We start from the raw sequence: 17649 nt of genomic DNA on the forward strand, positions 1-17649 counted from the left end.
GAACTCTGCAAATTTGCCACAATGACAAACTAATTAACAATGGCCATTGCACCTTTGAGTTAGTGATGACTATTCCCATTTAATAATTTTCCCTGACGTAAGAAACACAAAACTTGTAATGAGAAAAAAAAAAAAAAATGTCTGGTGGTCTTCTTTTTAGACATTGCTGAAAAGATTGTTGAGATTTTAAATAGCATGTTAAAGCTTGAATGCAAAATAGAGTTGAGAGATTTCTGTCTAGATGAATTTTCATTACTTGCATATCCCATAACTCATATGTTATTGCTTTATAAATCTAGTATATAATTAGATGATATCTATAAATCTGATAAAGCATTGTCTGCAAAGGTAGTGGCAAGATCTCTGACTAAAACATTAAGTTACTTATTTAATTTTACATTTTTGAACCAATTCATGCCTTCAACCATTTTATAATTTTGGCCAATTTACGTCTCACCTATTTGTATTTGGTCTGCTTCCCTGTTATCAAACTCTTGGCAGGTTCATCTTTGCAGTTATAGTTATATCTGATTGAACACCTCTGAAGTCTTTCTGCCAGTCTCCATAAAAGAGGCTATTGGTTTATTATAAAATTCCTTTGACTCCAAGTAATTTCCATTATCATCCTACTATTGATGTAACTGATGGAGCTGGCTTGCCTCAAGAGTGGCTTACTTACTCTGAAGAAACAAATGCCATTGAAATTGGTTAAAAAAAAAAGAAAGAAAAGAAAACAAGAAAAAAAAAAACCCACCTGTTTTTGCCAGTAAGCAATGCTGTTAGACAGTTAAGGGATATCTGTATCTCTGAACAAAGCAACCTCCTTATAGACGGTATGAGTTGCTCTTCTGAATCTAGAATTCATTGTGTCAAAAGCATCTGGCATTAGAGAGTATCTCTAATTTCATTTTCATTATACAGATAATGAAACAGGCTCAGAGAACCACAAATTCTGGGAAAGAAAAGATTGTACAGGCATGAATCCTTCTACAGCGTTCCTAACGGTTGTTCCAGTCTATGTTTGAACACCATCAATAACAAGAAACTCACCACCTACCAAAGAAAGTCTGCTGGGTGGTTCATTCTTATATTAAACTGAAATGTGTTTGGCTATAAATTCCATGTACTCTTTAAAAATTAATTAAATTCCTTTTCTAAATGATAAAACTTTACTTACTTAAATGCAGCTCTCATTCTTGATCCACTTATTGTTTTTCCATGAATCTGAACACTGTGTTCTTAGACTGTTTCTAATCATCACAGCTGCTTTTGTCTGCTTGTCTAATTTACTTGAACTTGCTTCAACCATGCAAGGTAGTCAATGGCCATTTTGAATGTAGATCACCTGCAAAATTGGTCTACATGCCACGCCAATGCTCTCTTTCACATAGTTGATAAAAAACATTGCATAAGACATATAATCAGGACAGAACCCAGGATTCTGCTACTAGAAATCTTTCTCCAGCATGTGATTAGTCCGTGAATTAAAAACATTTAAATATGGCTATTCATTAAGATGATGAACCTCCACAATGTTTTACTAACATCCACCCTTCTCCATAATAGGCCGGGTGTCAGCAAAGTTTTTTATAATGGATCGGATAGTAAATACTTTATGCTTTCAGAGCCTTAAAGTCCCTGTTGCAGCCATTCAACTGCTGTTGTTGTGCAAAAGTAGCTACAGCCAGTATGTAGCAAATGATTGTGTTAGAATAAAACTTTATTTTTAAAAAGTCAGCAGGCCAGATTTAGTGTAAGAGCCAGTTTGCCAATCTCTGGTCTGGACTTGAACTTTCCTAAATTCTAGATGTATTATGTCCATCATTTAAAAACTTAATCCCTCAGACTAAGCAATGAGGCTTTCCATTGGGAAAAGGTGTCTGGTGTGATTTTTTTCTCAGTGAACTCAAGCTGGCCTTTAGTGATTACTGTTTCCCTAATTATTCATAAAAATTCCCTTAAAGATACACTCTAGAATATACCTCAGGGTCACTAATCTACAGTTTTCAGAATCTACTTATTTTTTAAAATAATTGTAACTACACTTAACTGATTCTAACTTCTGACACCTCTCCTTGGTGCCTCAAAATTCCTTGGCATTGTTGTGGCGATAGTTCGATAGCTTTTTTTTTTCTTTTCCATCTGGTTTTAGGAATGTAGTTCTTATGCAGGGAGCGTTACACGGGACCTGGCTTTTACCGGCTTGTGAGAGCCGGTTGTGTACATCTCTTCCTGACTCCACACTGGTATCTTGAAATCAGCAGTAGTGCGAGGATTTACACCACAGGAATCAATAAATGGTACAAATCAGGGCTTTCCCTTTCCCTCTGTCATGCATCCTGGGTAATTCAATCATTGAGGAGAGCAAGATGCTGTCTTACAAATCTCTTCCCCTATCTTGGGTTTATTTTTCTCTTAACACTATTTCTTCTAGGCATTTTAGCAGAAACAACATAGTTGCTTGAGAAAAATCTGAATTCTCTATCACCTACACATTATTGGATTCAGGCAGTAGTAGGTTTGTCCCTTCTTTGTTTTTCTTGCTTTGACCTTAACTACAAAAAGCTCTTTAGGTAGTTCTTAGCATTTTTGGGAAGCCAGAAGTCACTGGGGGAATTTAACTTCCCTTACTATGTTCTTCCAGGTTTCCGTCATTCTTATATATAGTCTTTCTTGATGGTTTGCTTTTGCTAAATCTTTTGCCAATGTCTTTTAAAATTCCAGACTCTTTCTTTAGCTAGCTTACCATATTTCCTCATTGTTCTCATTTGCTCTTGCCTGCATAGGATGCCAGTTCTAAGAACTGATTTGAGAAATTTAAGTGACTCCCTGAGTTAGGACTAAAAATTAGGACTCTTAACCTAATGCATTTACTAGAATGCTATGCTTTCTTTAACATTCAGTGAAAGAAGATATTGGGATTAAGAGACAAATTTGAAACCTTCTCATTCATAATTCAATTTGAACTTTGTTCACTGACAATGAGGCTAGGTCTCATGGGAGTAGACCGAATCAGATGAAACTAAAGCTTTCTCTCTACAAATAACCATTAAAAGACTCAGCATAGTCTTTTTTTTTTTCTTCTTCTTCTTCTTTTTTGAGACGGAGTCTCGCTCTGTCGCCCAGGCTGGAGTGCAGTGGTGTGATCTCGGCTCACTGCAAGCTCCGCCTCCCGGGTTCACGCCGTTCTCCTGCCTCAGCCTCTCTTAGTAGCTGGGACTACAGGCGCCCGCCACCACGCCTGGCTAATTTTTTATGTGTGTATTTACAGTAGAGACAGGGTTTCACCGTGTTAGCCAGGATGGCCTCGACCTCCTGACCTCGTCATCTGCCCGTCTCGGCCTCCCAAAGTGCTGGGATTACAGGCGCCCGGCCGACTCAGCATAGTCTTATGCTTGTTTATCAAGATGGCCTTAGATAATTCGGTCCACTGAGTGGCAATTGATTGATATAGCTGAGGCTTGAATCTAAGTCATCAGCTCCTCCGTGAAAAGAACAGGATTATCACTGCTCTGTCCTAAGTTTTCCATGTGCATTACTAGATACCACAAAAACATCCTTACCAGTCCCCTCAGTTTACTTGGGTGCCCTTCAATCTGTTCTCCATTTTGAAACCAGAGTTGTCATCTTAAAAGTTGCCTTAGGATTTTATTTGAAAGACGAAGACAGGAAGCACTGATAAGGGAGTAAGGAAATAAGACAGGAAATTAAGGGAAGCCAATAAAGTGTGTGTTTATGGACAGGCTGTGGCTTTGGGCGACTTGGACTCAGTCTTACTTGGGAATTCTTAAATGCTGAAGAGAACTGTGCTGTACAATATGATAGCCACTGACTGACTGTGGCTTTCTAAATATCATTTTAGGTTAATTAGACATTTAAAATTAAGTAAAACTAAAAATTATTTTCTGCATTGCAACTGCCACATTTCAAGTGCTCAATAGTTTCACATGCCAATGGATAGCTCAGGTATAGAATATCTTCACATTGCAGAAAGTTCCACTGCGTAGCCTTGATGCAGAACATACCTCAGGGTTGCCCATCTGGGAGCAAGGAAGCTAGGAATTTATATATCAGTCTTATTTGTCAATGGTTGCTCTCCTAATTCCCTGACAAGTCTGGTTTGCCCCACACATATAAGGGAACAAGGAGAGAATATGGATAGACACCAATAGCATCTGCTGTAAGTATAAATCAGATTGTGTCACTCTTGGCTTAAAATCCTTTTTCATGGTCTCCTGCTACAATTCAGATAAAACCCACACTCTTTATCATGCCCTACATGGCCCCATAATCTGACTTCAAGGTTACTTCCCCAATCTCATGCCACTTTGCTCTCGATTACTCTGCTTTCAAATCAAACTGAAGGAGACTTCTGTAAGTTTCGCAAACACACGGAGTTCTTCTTTGGCTAGGGCAGTGGCACATACTGATTGGCCACTTGTAAGACCCCCACCGGTTCACTCCCACTCCCCCTCAGCTCTCTGCGTGGCTGTCTCTTGGTATCCTCTAGTTCTCAGCTAAATGCCACCTTCTCCGAGAGATGTTCCATGGTCATCTCACCTAGTTACCATTTCCCTCCCATTGTTTGCTTTCTTGGCTTGTTTTGAATTTCTTTTGTGTCATGATTTTTAATTATTTCTTTACCTTTGTTTTTGTCTGTTTCCCCTAGAACAATGTAAGCTCTGAAGTCACCCCCAATATCTAGTAGTGTACCTGACACATAGTGAGAACTCAACAGATACTTGTTTGTTGAATGAATAAGTGAATTAATGAACAAAAAGTCTTTACCAGTGAGGTGGGTGTAAGAGAGGGCATGAAAGGTCACACCTCTGCACTATGCAGTATGCAGGGTTATGTGTGAATCTGCTTGGACAGTTAGCCTGAATGACAAAAAGGCTGAGTGTGAGGGAAAGAGTGGCCTGGCCATGGCATTGTGTGTAGTTGCTGATCATGGTCTTATACACTAGACGGCTCAAGTCATTAGCAACTCAACTTCTGAATTAACACTCTGGAAACCAGCAGGGTGCATTCTCCAACATGCTATTACTTGCTTGTGTCAATGGCATCACTCAAGTGTGGGTTATACCGGCATTTTCCAGTGGCTTGAAAACACTGTCTAGCAGATGGAGAATTCTACAAAGTTGAGCAAGCATCTGTCTAGTCTTCCAGCTTTCTAGAAAAGGAATATGAAATAAAATTTTGGTTATTTTTGTTAAGTTTGTCTGTCTTGAGTGGAGATAGCAGAGACACAGGGAGCACCTAGGTGAGGCCTTAGTAATTTGAGAATAATACAGTAACAATTATCTGGGAATAATAATTGCTTATCTACTGCTTTATATTTGTGTAACATTCCCACTTCCTCCATTTCTCTAATCCTCCTATAACCTTTAAGTTTTGTATAATGATTTCCATTTTACATGCAAAAACTCTGGGAGAGAGGTTGCAAGCTTTTCTGGGTTGAATTTTTAAATGGAAAGCAAGGACTTGAACTTTTGAGGAGTTATTTTCAATGTACACAGTGCCTTTTAGGCATGAGATGTAAAGGGGAGAAGAGAGGAGAAAATGTGATAGTGGTGAGATGAGCGGTGGGGGGTGGAAACCTTGAAAGCTTCTCAGTATAGTCACCTTGGGAGGCGTCAGATTAGGATCCAAACACAGCAAGAACTCACATGGAGTCCAGGTATGAATGTAGACAGCAGCAGGAGTCATGAAATGATTTTATGTGACTCAACATAGAATCAGAGGGGGAGGCCACTTTTATTGGGCAGTCAGTACCTAGCATTGAGTAGATATACAAGCATCCCGGGACTTTTTGCACTAGCTGGTAGGCTCTGCCAATCTTACACTGCTTCCTTTTGGTCCCCAGTGTTTGCTCCTGCACTAGGTTGGTTACCCCAAAGTTGGAGCCCATGGAAATGCAATAATTTTACTCCATTCTAGCGGAGAGGTTGGCTCCTTTTTGCAACCTTGACATTTCACCCAGTAGACAACAAGTGATGTGCCCATAGCATCCTCGGTGGCATAGGTAAGACAGGCTGTAGGTTATGTGTAATTGCCTGCAAACTAGCTTTTTCTGCCACTTTTTCTACCACCAGAGGAATCACATGAAAATGCAAATATATGAGAATAATATAATTTTGGGCCAGATTTAACAAAATTTCAATGGGTTATAAATATGTGAGATTTGGACATTTCAAATTGTGATATTGTGAAATATATTTTTGGTTTTCAACATGGTTCCCTGGCATACAACTCTTAAACTCCTTAGAATTTCCAAGTGATGTCTTTTTATATGCTAACGAGCTGACTGATGATGGCTGGCTGCTTCTAGTTAGCTTTAGGATAGGGGCTGGTCTCTGGAAGGACTATCTATACGAACAGATTAGATCCAAGGCAGGATTAGAGGGTTGGGACTTCAGCCCCACCCAAAACATCTAGGGAGGGGACAGAAGCTGAAGGTTGACCTGATTACCAATGGCCAATGACTTGTCAATCATGCCTTTGTAAAGAAGCCTCCATAAAAACCCAGAAGGACCGGGTTGGGAGAGATCCTGGACAGCTGAACACATGCAGGTCCTGGAGGGTAGTGCGCTCAGGGAGGGCATGGAAGCTCAATACCCCTTCCTATACTTCATACTGTCTTTTTATCTGTATCTTCTGTACTATCCTTTATAATTAATTGGTAAATATAAGTAAGTGTTTCCCTGCATTCTATCAGTCGCTTTAGCAAATTAATAGAACCCAAGGAGGGTGTTGTGGGATCCTCAGTTTGTAGCCAGTCAGAAGCACAGGTAAAACAACCTGGGGCCATGATTGACATCAGAAATGGAGGCCAGTCTTGTGGGACTGAGCCTTCAACTTGTGGGTTGTGACGTTATCTCCAGGTAGATAGTGTTAGAATGGAATCGAATTAGAGGATATTCAGCTGGTATTCACTGCAGAATTGCTTGCTTGGTGTGCAGGGAAAAACCCCCACACATCTGGTTACAGAAGTCTTCTGTGTTGATTGTCGTATGGTGTGGGAGCAGAGGAAAAATATTTTGAGTTTGTTTTTGTCCACACTCATATACCAGCATCTGAATTTCTGGATAGTCCTAAAAATAAGTCAGAAGAATATGGACATATGGTTCCTTAATGAGCAGCATTAAGCATGGTGCCATGCATGGCAACAATAAACTGAGATCAAATTCTGGCTACTAAGTGCCCTGCAATGTGTCAGGGTTTCTACCTTCATCATGGTATGTTAGACACTGTAGGTGGCCCTGCTTAACTAACTTTTGTTACCTGGCTAGCTTCTGTAGGCTTATGTGCCTTTTATGCCATGTTTGAGAACTACCCTTGAACCAATTATAACGCCTTTAAAAATTTACTCACAGTCGGCCGGACGTGGTGGCTCATGCATGTAATCCCAGCACTTTGGGAGGCTAAGGCAGGCAGATTACGAGGTCAAGAGATGGAGATCATCCTGGCTAATATGGTGAAACACTGTCTCTAGTAAAAGTACAAAAATTAGCTGGGCATGGTGGCACACACCTGTAGTCCCAGCTACTCAGGAGGTTGAGGCAGGAGAATCGCTTGAACCCAGGAGGCAGACGGTGCAGTGAGCTGAGATTGAGCCACTGCACTTCAGCCTGGCGACAGAGCGAGACTCCGTCTCAAGAAAAAAAAAAAAAAAAAAAAATTATTCACAGTCTTTCTGAAGAAGCCATTTCCAACCCATTCCATGATCTATGGCCATATATCCATGTGCCATGGCCTAATGGCTGCAATACACTGTCTTATGGAAAATCTGGCTGCAAGTTTTCTTCATAGCATGTCAGTCTATTCTTGGATTATAGCTTCTATAAGCAGGTGGGAATCAGGGCTAGATAAACATTGCCTGGTCTATCAAAGTCAGTTAGGACTGGGATCCTGGCTTTCATATTTCTTAATCAGTTATTATTTCTTTTAATGATGTAACTAGGTACCAGAATGAGAGCTTAAACTTTTTGAAAATGAAGCAAACTTCCTAAGTAAATAAACAAATGAGAGCCACTTGTGGACCAATGATGTGAGCATGTCATGACATCCATTGATATGCCCTGAGCTCTTTTACAAGGAAAAAGAATCCTGATGTATTCAACCTCAAATCTTTAAACCTTTAATAGGGGATATATTAAGAGGCGAGTATGTACAATTAATGGCCTCCTCTTTAATTTAAAGTGTGAACCTGACTCTAGTTCATCACTTTTGTATTATTCCCATGGGTAGTATGAAATTAGATTCCATTACTGCCCCCACTAGTCCTGAGTTCTTACATTCCAGAGTAGTGCCTTTTATCATGTTTTCTTGTATTTGTAAACTAGCTGGAGATGGCTCGAGCCCTACAATTCACTAAACACGCAGTCTTTTATTTAGAAGGTAGACAGCTCACAAAAAGACATGACACACTTCTTTGTCAAGCAAACTCTAGTAGCTTTTGAAATGGGGCTGTCAAGCTTAATTAAAAGAAAAAGTCGTATTATGACATGATATTTAACCTCCCAGGGAAGCAGTGTGTACCCTGTGCAGGTGAAGAATGTGGTGGATCTCCTCATATAAACAATCTTTATATCTTCCATAACTTACTGTATCAGTGACAACGGCAAGGTGGCATAATATATTGTACTATAAAACCACTGTATTGCTTTGTGAAAGTTATACCCAATTTGATCGAAAAAACATGTTGAATTGTGTCTTGGTGAAAACATTCTTCATCATTCTATAATGGAAAAAAGCCAAGCAGTAAACTTCTCAATGTGCTTGCCTAGTCCATTAATGGATTAATCGAATCACCCCAAAATGTCAACAAACAAGATTTACATTATTTGAAAATATTCATTTTATGAAGTAAGCTACATTTTCACTTTTTTACTAAGAGAAGGGCTCTGGATAAAACTCTTTGCATTTACTCTAATTATGTTATAACATTATTCATCGTCCTGGATGCACAAGCTCAAAATCAATATTAGTCATACCACACTGAGCTCTTTATTACCAGAAATACGTAATATAAGTTTTTACACCATAAATGTGCAGATTCAATAGGCAGATGGTAGCTACTGAATTCCCCAAACTGGAGCAAGTTAAATTTAAACACAATTTGGTGGTTCACACGTTTGTGTAAGGGACTTGGATAAATCCAAATTGAATTTGACGACATTTACAAATATTTGCACTGTCTTATTGGATGGTTTCCTGATTCTGTTGTGATTTTTTTCTCCAGGTCTTTTCAATAAAGACTATTGCATGAATTGACTGATGGGAAATGAATGAACAGATGTGGACCTCTAGACCAGCTCCTTCACTGACTTAAAGGCTCTGGTTACAGAAAAGGAAAAGCTGTGACCAAGACATCTTGTGAGTTATGAGAAGTGTCTGCATGTGTGAGGCTATACAAAAGAGAATAGCCTTCTTTCTTCCCATTGGATTTTCATTTAGTATCAATGCTTTTAAAAGAGTACCCTAGGGAACACTAATAGTAAAGTCCACATGTTCAGAGAATTTGGAGCAATACTAACGCTGGCAGCATTTAAAAAATCAAATTAGTTCATCTCACTTTAGGCGTGATAGAAACTTTTATGTAAAATCTAGATTTCTGGTTCTTTTGAAAAACTGAAGATGTAACACTGCAGTGATTATACCCTTACATAGAAGTGATTTCTTACAGTTTTTCATTAGGCAGGGCATGTGTGCTCCATTAGCCATGTGACCAGCTAGAGGTTTCTTACTTGATTTCCCCTCTTCTAGTCTTTTTTAAAGACACACAGTGCCCTTTGGTTTATTAAAGTCTCTGACAATTCCCCCAGTAAATATCTCTATTTTGTTTTAGAAACTTGCCCAAATATATTTGATTATAGAGGATTTTTCCTTCACATTTTGCATCTGGATCATAAATTCAAAATATTCTGATTTTCTGGTTTGAACTTTGTGCTACCTTCTGGCAAATATTTTGTGAAAGTGTTTGAGAAGCCTAGATTTTGCACTCAGGATTCTATTTCTGTCTTGATGCTTTTATAGGCCTTCAAGATGCAGAATCAGTTTATCTGGTTAGAGTGTTTGTGTGTTCAATCAGACTTCAGGCTCTCTTGATAGAGATAGAGGAGCCTCTGAATTTGACGTGAGATTTAAATTTAAAAGTTGAAACCATGGGACCCAATGTGCTACTGACCTAATAAGAAGCCATAACAACATTCATTCCAGAGAATGTATTTTGCATAAAAATTGATACACTTACAAGATGACTGGAACAGAAAGTATGATTATGCTATCTCCAGGAAAACTAGAACTTAAGTAGATATTTACTTCTTATAAGCATTAGCTGAGTAACTCTCAAGAAAAGAAAAAGGTCATTCATTTTTTGGTGGGGTTAGCCCCATATCTATTATTCCAGTAACCACTACAAAAGCCCAATAATGGGATCTGACATTTCGGCTTGCTGACTGAGGACACTGCAGTTATAGTAATGGATTTCTGATTTTCAAAATATTAACAATGGAAATAGTAGCCACAATGGAAACAAAGACCTTATGGGAAAAGTTCTGGCTGACTATGAGTCTCTGAGCAGGGCATTCTCTGGATTTGGTTAAGGTTGATTCGGTAAAAATAAATGGCAAAATAAAGAAGACAGGTAGGTTTAGAAAGAAGTTATTTACCACTTTAATAGGGCTGTCCAACATTTGGTCACATAGATCATCCTGAAACCTAATTGCTTTCATAGCCTTCCTACCTCACAAGAGGAGATCTGAATACTCTTGGAAAAAGCAAACCAAACATAGAAAGAGGTGCCATGGTAAGACTTGTTGCTACAGCACTATGTAGTTAACGATGCCAGACTTTGGATTTAATCAGACGACATTTCTGCAGTCTAGGACAGCTATACAAAGCCTTAAGACATTGTATTTACAGGACTTATTCATGTAGGGATCCATATCCTACCCATAACTCTGCCAGAGTCTTAATAGCATGGTGGAGTGGCTCCCTTAAGAATCCTCATTTTCTTATATGTGGAAAAGCTAGTAGCTCTAAAAATATTTTCCTGGAAGAGGTTAGAACGGTTATTATATATCAATTGAATATAAAGTATGATTATGTAAGCCAAGCTTGCATGCTAATATTGCACAGGGTAGAAAGTAATAAAACAGGACAATGTGCTTCCTTGGGCCATCTGGTAGAAGCAGAAGGAAGTTCTTGATTCAGTATCATTATGATGCCTCAAATTCCAGGAGTCCACCTGTAGCTGGCCTTCTCGTGTCAGTGCCATCTTGAATTCTCAAAAGGGCACATATCTTCCTTGCCGGTAGAAAAAGAAATGACTACCAAAACAAAGCAAAACAGACAAAACATCCAAAACTCAAAGGGGTACACCAGTCGTCTCAAACTGTGGTACTGTTCATTTCTTGAAGAGAATAGATAATATTTCAAAATATTATATATATATATACATATATTTCAAATGGTACAAAGTAACTATAGATTCAAATTAGAAGACAGTTGATCGTTCTTCATGATCCCCAAAAATTGCACTGAGAAAACCCTTTTTAAAGCCCACTTTCCATGGTGTTGCCAAAATGCTGCATCTTCTCACTGTAGGATATTTCGTTACACACAGTAAACGCACTGTGATTATCTGGTAGCCAGTCAAAGTGCAAGTAAGAAATCCATTTGGCTTGTATATATGTGAGATGTTTGAGATTCTCAAAATGTATTTTCCAGAGGGTTGGTTTTCCTTTACTACCACAAATGCTTCTGTTAGGTTCTTGGGTGAATCTGAAACCAAAGAAAGACAGACATTTCAGGGAGAACAGTGCAAAATGAAGGCACAAAGAAATGTGATTACGCAGAAAATGAGGACACCTTGGATCTTCAGGATGTTGCTTTTTTTCAGATGATCTGAAGTCAAAAATCTTAAGGTTTAGAGCAGTCATTTTCAAATGGTCATCAAATCATATTGATAGGCCACCATATTTTTTATCAATGCAATGAATTGATGATGGCACTCCTAAGGAGTGAGACTCTTGGAACAATGCCTATCCAGGACTGGTTTCCTAGGCATGTGACCTATGAAGTTGCACAAGGCCCTATCCTGGAAAGAGCCTCCTGCTTGGTTTAATGTTCTTCTGTTGCCATCTTGGGATTATGAATACTTTTTAAACAAGGGCCCTGCACTTTCATTTTGCACCTGGCCTTGCATGTTATGTAATCAGTCCTGTGTTTATCTGATGAGAATTTGAACTGAGTAAGTTAATCCATGGTCTTGTGAAGTTGGCCTGTTGTAACATGCAGAGGGCTGGCATGAGGTGAGGTCATTGCCAAGGTTAGACCACGTCTGTGTAGGAACACACTGATGAGAATCTGTTCCTGTGCAAGGTGAGAAACTGTTCTACTCAACGACACAGTGTTCAAGGGCAATCCAGATTACATTTCTGTTGCTGTAGATGTCTTTTAATCCACTTGAATAGGGTACCAAAGGTTCAAATATTCAAAGGGACACATGTACAGAGAACCACTAATTTCAAGCATAAATAACAATTCTAATGGAGTTGAAACCTCTACTCTAGAATTCTAGGAAATATGGCATTTTTTCTTTATTATCTCTTACTTCTTTATAGTTTTAGAAGTTGAGTGTTCTGAGGCTAGAGGTAGAAGTCCATTTAAGGATTTTAGAGTTAGGCAGGTGGATTTGTGTTGGGCCAGTTGCAGAAAACACCGATTTGACAAGATGGTTATAGTGGTTAAGTGTGCAATCTGGGGTCTTCTACCTCCTCCTTTTAGGAAATAAAACTTGACTTTACATTGTGTACTAACTGTTGATTTTCTCACTAGTCTGAGAGACATTCACATACTGGAATGAAGCAAATCCAGGGTGGTTTGCTACTTCCCAAGATATTACACCAGATTATGTTCTCCTATTTTAACCTGTTAATTTGTCTTTTCCAGTAACTGGTTTTCTCCTCATTTCATTCTCTTCCTCTTCCTGCCTCCAAATAACTGACATTCAGTTTTTAGCTGATATTATTCCATCGTCAAATAACTTATTTTGTCTTTGAAAGGCAAGTAAATCTAGGGACTCCAAAATCACTAAGCCAAAGGGAAATTCAAGCTGGGAATGATGTCAGGCAAACCTGCCTCTCATTTTATTCCTAAATGATACAGCTAGACAGATTTTTCAAAAGCCACATACCTCACTCACAATTTTACCACAAGGAAATTCCTTGTGGGTCCCAGATCTTTACCCTAAAACCTTTCTGTTGAATTTTACCCTAAAACCTTTCTGTTGAATTTTACCCTGGCAATGTAAATTGATACTTTGTTTTCTCAGGTGCAGGACAAAGGACAGAATTCTAAGTCATTCTCTGCTCATCTGAGACAAATGTATATCTGATTGCATCCTCTGATGTAAAAATACAGATTAACTGAGCTAGATGAAGGCCTAGGTGACTCTTCCTCTACCCCCTACCCACATGTAAATGGTGTATTTGGTGAAAGGCTGGTCAAAGACCAAAAGAATGTAACTATTTGTCTCTTATCCAACCACACCTTTAAAAATTTGCTTCTTTCCTCAATATCCACCCTTTTCCCTTTAAATATTGAAACCCTCAAAATCATCTTTGGAGAAAGGCACAGACCTACCTCTAGATCATGCATTCATAACCTTGGCCAATAAACTTTCCAAATTGAGTAAAACCTGTCTCAGATACTTTTCATTTTTACATCTCTAAGGCGGAAGTCTGTCTTTCTAAATTAAGTCATTGTTCTTGAATATACAAGGTATAGACATGTATCTGAATACATGAGATAGAGCCTCCCCAACTTTCAAACTTATGTATTTGATATAATTTAAAGAAAAGACATAAATAAATAGGTATCTAAAACTGCAAGAACAAAATCTCTAGTCAATATTTTGGTTGGTTAGTCTTGCTCCTAAGTACCAACAAAGCGATTTAATAAAACAATTGAAACAATGATCAAGCAGACACAGGGGAATAATTTGGCCATGAAACTTCACCCAGATGTACTGAGATTCTCCCCAGAAGTGTGTGTGTTGCCAGATTTATTCTACTCCAGGCTGGGTCTTGGAAAACCTCTTAAGGTGAATGCTTCTTTTCTATAGGGTGGCATCCAGGAGTCTTCCTCTCTTAAAAAAGTTATTTCAAATCTCCTGAAAGAAAAGGCTTTGCCTAATTCCACCTATATTTTCTCCTTCCTTCTGTGGTAATAATGTCACTCATATCCATTGTTCCTGAGGTTTTTCTTTAGACTGTGGCCTGTTACCTGGGCTAGTCCAGACGTTCTGGGGTGTCTGGTAGTTAAGATGAACCACCGCATTTCTACTCTTCACCTTCCTTAAAAAATGAACACCATAAAGTTTTAAATTAGATCATACTTTGAAACATTATTCATCCACATTTCGAAAAGAATTTTGTTCAGGATAATTATTTTGGAAGTATCCTACAAAAGATGATGCTTTGGAACAGTCTTTTATAGGAAAGAGAATGAAGTCTCAGGAAGCTTTCTCATGATTATCTTTATATTGAAGTTACTTTTAAAGTAATAGTATGAAGGAAACTCTCAGTTGCTATTAACAATATGAGTGTGTTTCTCCAACTTTTTTTTTTTTTATCCTGAGTGAACTCTCTTTGAATTAGTCTTACACAATAAAGAACAAAAGAGGTAGTTTTCTTTTTACCTCGTTGATAACAGCAGAACAATGAGAACATGTGACTCATAATAATTAAAGTACATTTGTGAATTAAACCATTTTTAAAGTCAAATTGTTAGAATCAATATTTGAAGTGAGTAAGCATATTTGTGCTCTGATGGAGAAGAATACATAAGGTATAGAAGAAAAGTTAATATAAAATGTGTTTTCAGAGCACATGATCTTTGACACACCATTCACACAGAATAGATGGTTCCTGTATACATTATCTGGACTTCATTGGTGCCCTTTGTGTTTAAAAGTGCTTATTTCACTGTGAATTTCTTGAGAAGGAGGGAGGAGGGAGGATGTATGTCAGTAGGAGCATTTGAGTCTTCTGAAGGTTTAAAAAGTACAGCTTTTCCAGTGTCCTCTTTTTCCTTTTCTAAGGACAGACTTGAGAATTCTCAGCTGACTGGTGTGCAGCTCACATGGCTGTAGAGTAGTCTCCTATTTCCTTGCTTGAAATGGATGTACACGTCAGAACAGGTACATCCTCTGTTTTCAAACCAACTGCAATGGTAATTTATTTATCTCATCCATTCAACTGCTTGGGTTGAATTCAGCCCACCCAGGGAGGTAGCAAATGGTGTGCTCCAGTCTCTGTTACTGTGATCGGATCCTGCACAATACTCCTGTATTATTGGAAAATGTCTAGGGTGCATCTGCAACACACCTGATGGTTTTAAAATGTACTCTACAGAGGCCAAATAAAAGAAAGTTACATTGGTCTCAAAAAAGTAGCATTAACAATTTCTGCTTCTATTTTTGTTTTGTTTTGTTTATATTCTGTCTTCCAAAAAGTCTCCTAGTTGGTATTCTTGGAATTTCACATACTTAAATCCTGACTTGAATTATTTTTCTTTACTGTGTTTCACATCTGGAGACAACATGAGAGCAAGACTTGCCTTCAATAAAGGGCAATCAGTTATTTAGAATAAAGAGATTTGGCAGGAAATATATCAGCAATGTGCTTAAAACAAAGGTGGTTAGATTCCAATCATACTGGTCATCATTCAGAATAGCTTAAAACAAACCAATTTGTGAGGGCAACTTCAAATTATTCAGAAGAATCATTTTTAGGCAAAAGGTAACCAAAGGGAAACCTAATATCCCACCTTCCACTAGTTAATTAAAATGGTTTCTGTGGATAAGTTGCATGAACCAGGCACATTTCTGAATAATGTCTTTTGTAGGTGTTTCATTAAAATGAAACAGGATAATCCACATTAAGCTACTCAGGCACAGACAGATGCATGTTAGCAAGCTAGGGTAGTTCAGAGGTCCCTCCTGGTAGCAAGCCGGAAATATATGGCCATTTACTACTGGTCAATGTAGTCCAAATAGGCAAGGAAATTTGATACACAAAATGTTTTCACCTATTTTATATGTGAAAAATAAATTTTATATAGTATTATGTAGCATTAGTTTTGTCTTCTGCATTACAAAGATGCAAGAACCAATTTTATTTATTGAAAAGGTGATGCTGAGAAGGAAGAGTAAGTCAAGATTAATAATAAGGGGTAGGAAACAGAGACATCCTTTCAAATACATCAGACTTTTGGTAGAATAAAAGTTCAGCATACTAGGATTTGTAACCAATGGAGCTTGCTTTAAAAAATACTCCATAGGCTGGGTGTGGTGGATCATGCCTGTAATCCCAGCACTTTGGGAAGCTGAAGCAGGAGGATTGCTTGAGGCTAGGAGTTAGATGCTGCAGTGAGCTATAATCACACCACTTCACTCCATCCTCGGCAACAGAATGAGAGCCCCCTCTCTCAAAAAAACTCCTGTAAATTAAAACACACACAGGCATGCACACACACACACACACACACACACACACACACAGAGAGAGAGAGAGAGAGAGAGAGAGAGAGAGAGAGAGAAACAGGGCTGATACTCAATTGGTACACATACATATGATCACACTTGTCAGGTTGACATACTTTTTTATTAGTGGATATATAATTACTGTCTTAAGCATCCGGAGCATCTCCCATACCTGTCCCCTTTAGGATTCCAGGGCTGTCCAGTAACTACAGGGTTAATATCTGGCTAGCTGGGCCGTGCTCCAGCATCAAGACACCAATTCTGATGGGTCAGATTACCCCACCCTGAAGGTTGTTATTTGTTTAGAAGATCACTCCTGATTTAACCAGAGAAATCAAAGAATGATTTATTCATGCCCCAAAACTCTTTTCAGTTCTCTGAAAGATCATCACAGAACTCTTTTAAAGAACTATTAGAAAATGGCTTCTGTAGGTGTACTTAAACGCAGACCCTTTCAGCAAATCATCTGGATGAATTAGGGAGGAACTTTATTTGATTATCATTCTGAGCACTATAGATGTTGGATGAGTTATCTGAATAATTACCTCATGATTCCTCTCCCCTCTGGCTGGAAACCCAACTTAATTTATGAGTCTGTGACAGAAACACGAAACTGCTCAGTGTGGAAAAGTCAAGTTCAATCTCTAATGCCTCATTCATAGATGGACAGTGATTCGCATAGTTAAGAAGCTTTCTGTCACAGGAGAATCGTTCTTCTCTCCTGTGCAAAGCTTCTGTGGATGCTGTTTGCACAGCCCAAACTCAAATAGTACAGTCTGTAACATGCAAAGTACATTTGAAATAAGTGCACTTACTCTCGTGGTCTTAATTTTGTTGCCTGTTGCGCACATCCATCCAGAATTGTCAGGGAGTGTCTTACATTCTTCTCCTTCTAGGCAAGGCTCCATCTCACACCACCATTTCCCAATCACTATGGAGGCTGTGCAAAAACAGGAAACAACTGTGTTTGAAACTTATCCAAACAACCTGAACACTGACGTTGTGTCCCTCTGCAGATTTCCATGTTCTTGGAAGCACACTAAGTCCTCTTTAATCCTCTGTGACTAGTTAAGAAAATTCTATTAAGAAAAATAAGA

At 38.5% G+C, this 17649-nt stretch overlaps 1 protein-coding gene across 3 annotated transcripts in view; it reads right to left on the reverse strand.

Moving 5' to 3' along the window:
- Positions 1-8842: 8842 nt before the first annotated feature.
- TAFA1 (TAFA chemokine like family member 1) overlaps positions 8843-17649 on the reverse strand; it is a 561966-nt gene continuing 553159 nt past the window's right edge. For 2 of the 3 annotated variants that reach the window (XM_031663208.1, XM_003894210.5), the window contains exons 4-5: positions 17368-17492; positions 8843-11787 (exon numbers count right to left, since the gene is read on the reverse strand). In XM_031663208.1, coding sequence (XP_031519068.1) covers positions 11770-11787; positions 17368-17492 — 143 coding nt within the window. In that variant the 3' untranslated portion in view covers positions 8843-11769. The remainder of the gene's footprint in view (positions 11788-17367; positions 17493-17649) is intronic. The other variant, XM_003894211.5, reaches the window with a different exon arrangement.

The sequence above is a fragment of the Papio anubis genome, chromosome 2 (genome assembly GCF_008728515.1).
Source record: "Papio anubis isolate 15944 chromosome 2, Panubis1.0, whole genome shotgun sequence".
Taxonomy (NCBI): Eukaryota; Metazoa; Chordata; class Mammalia; order Primates; family Cercopithecidae; genus Papio; species Papio anubis.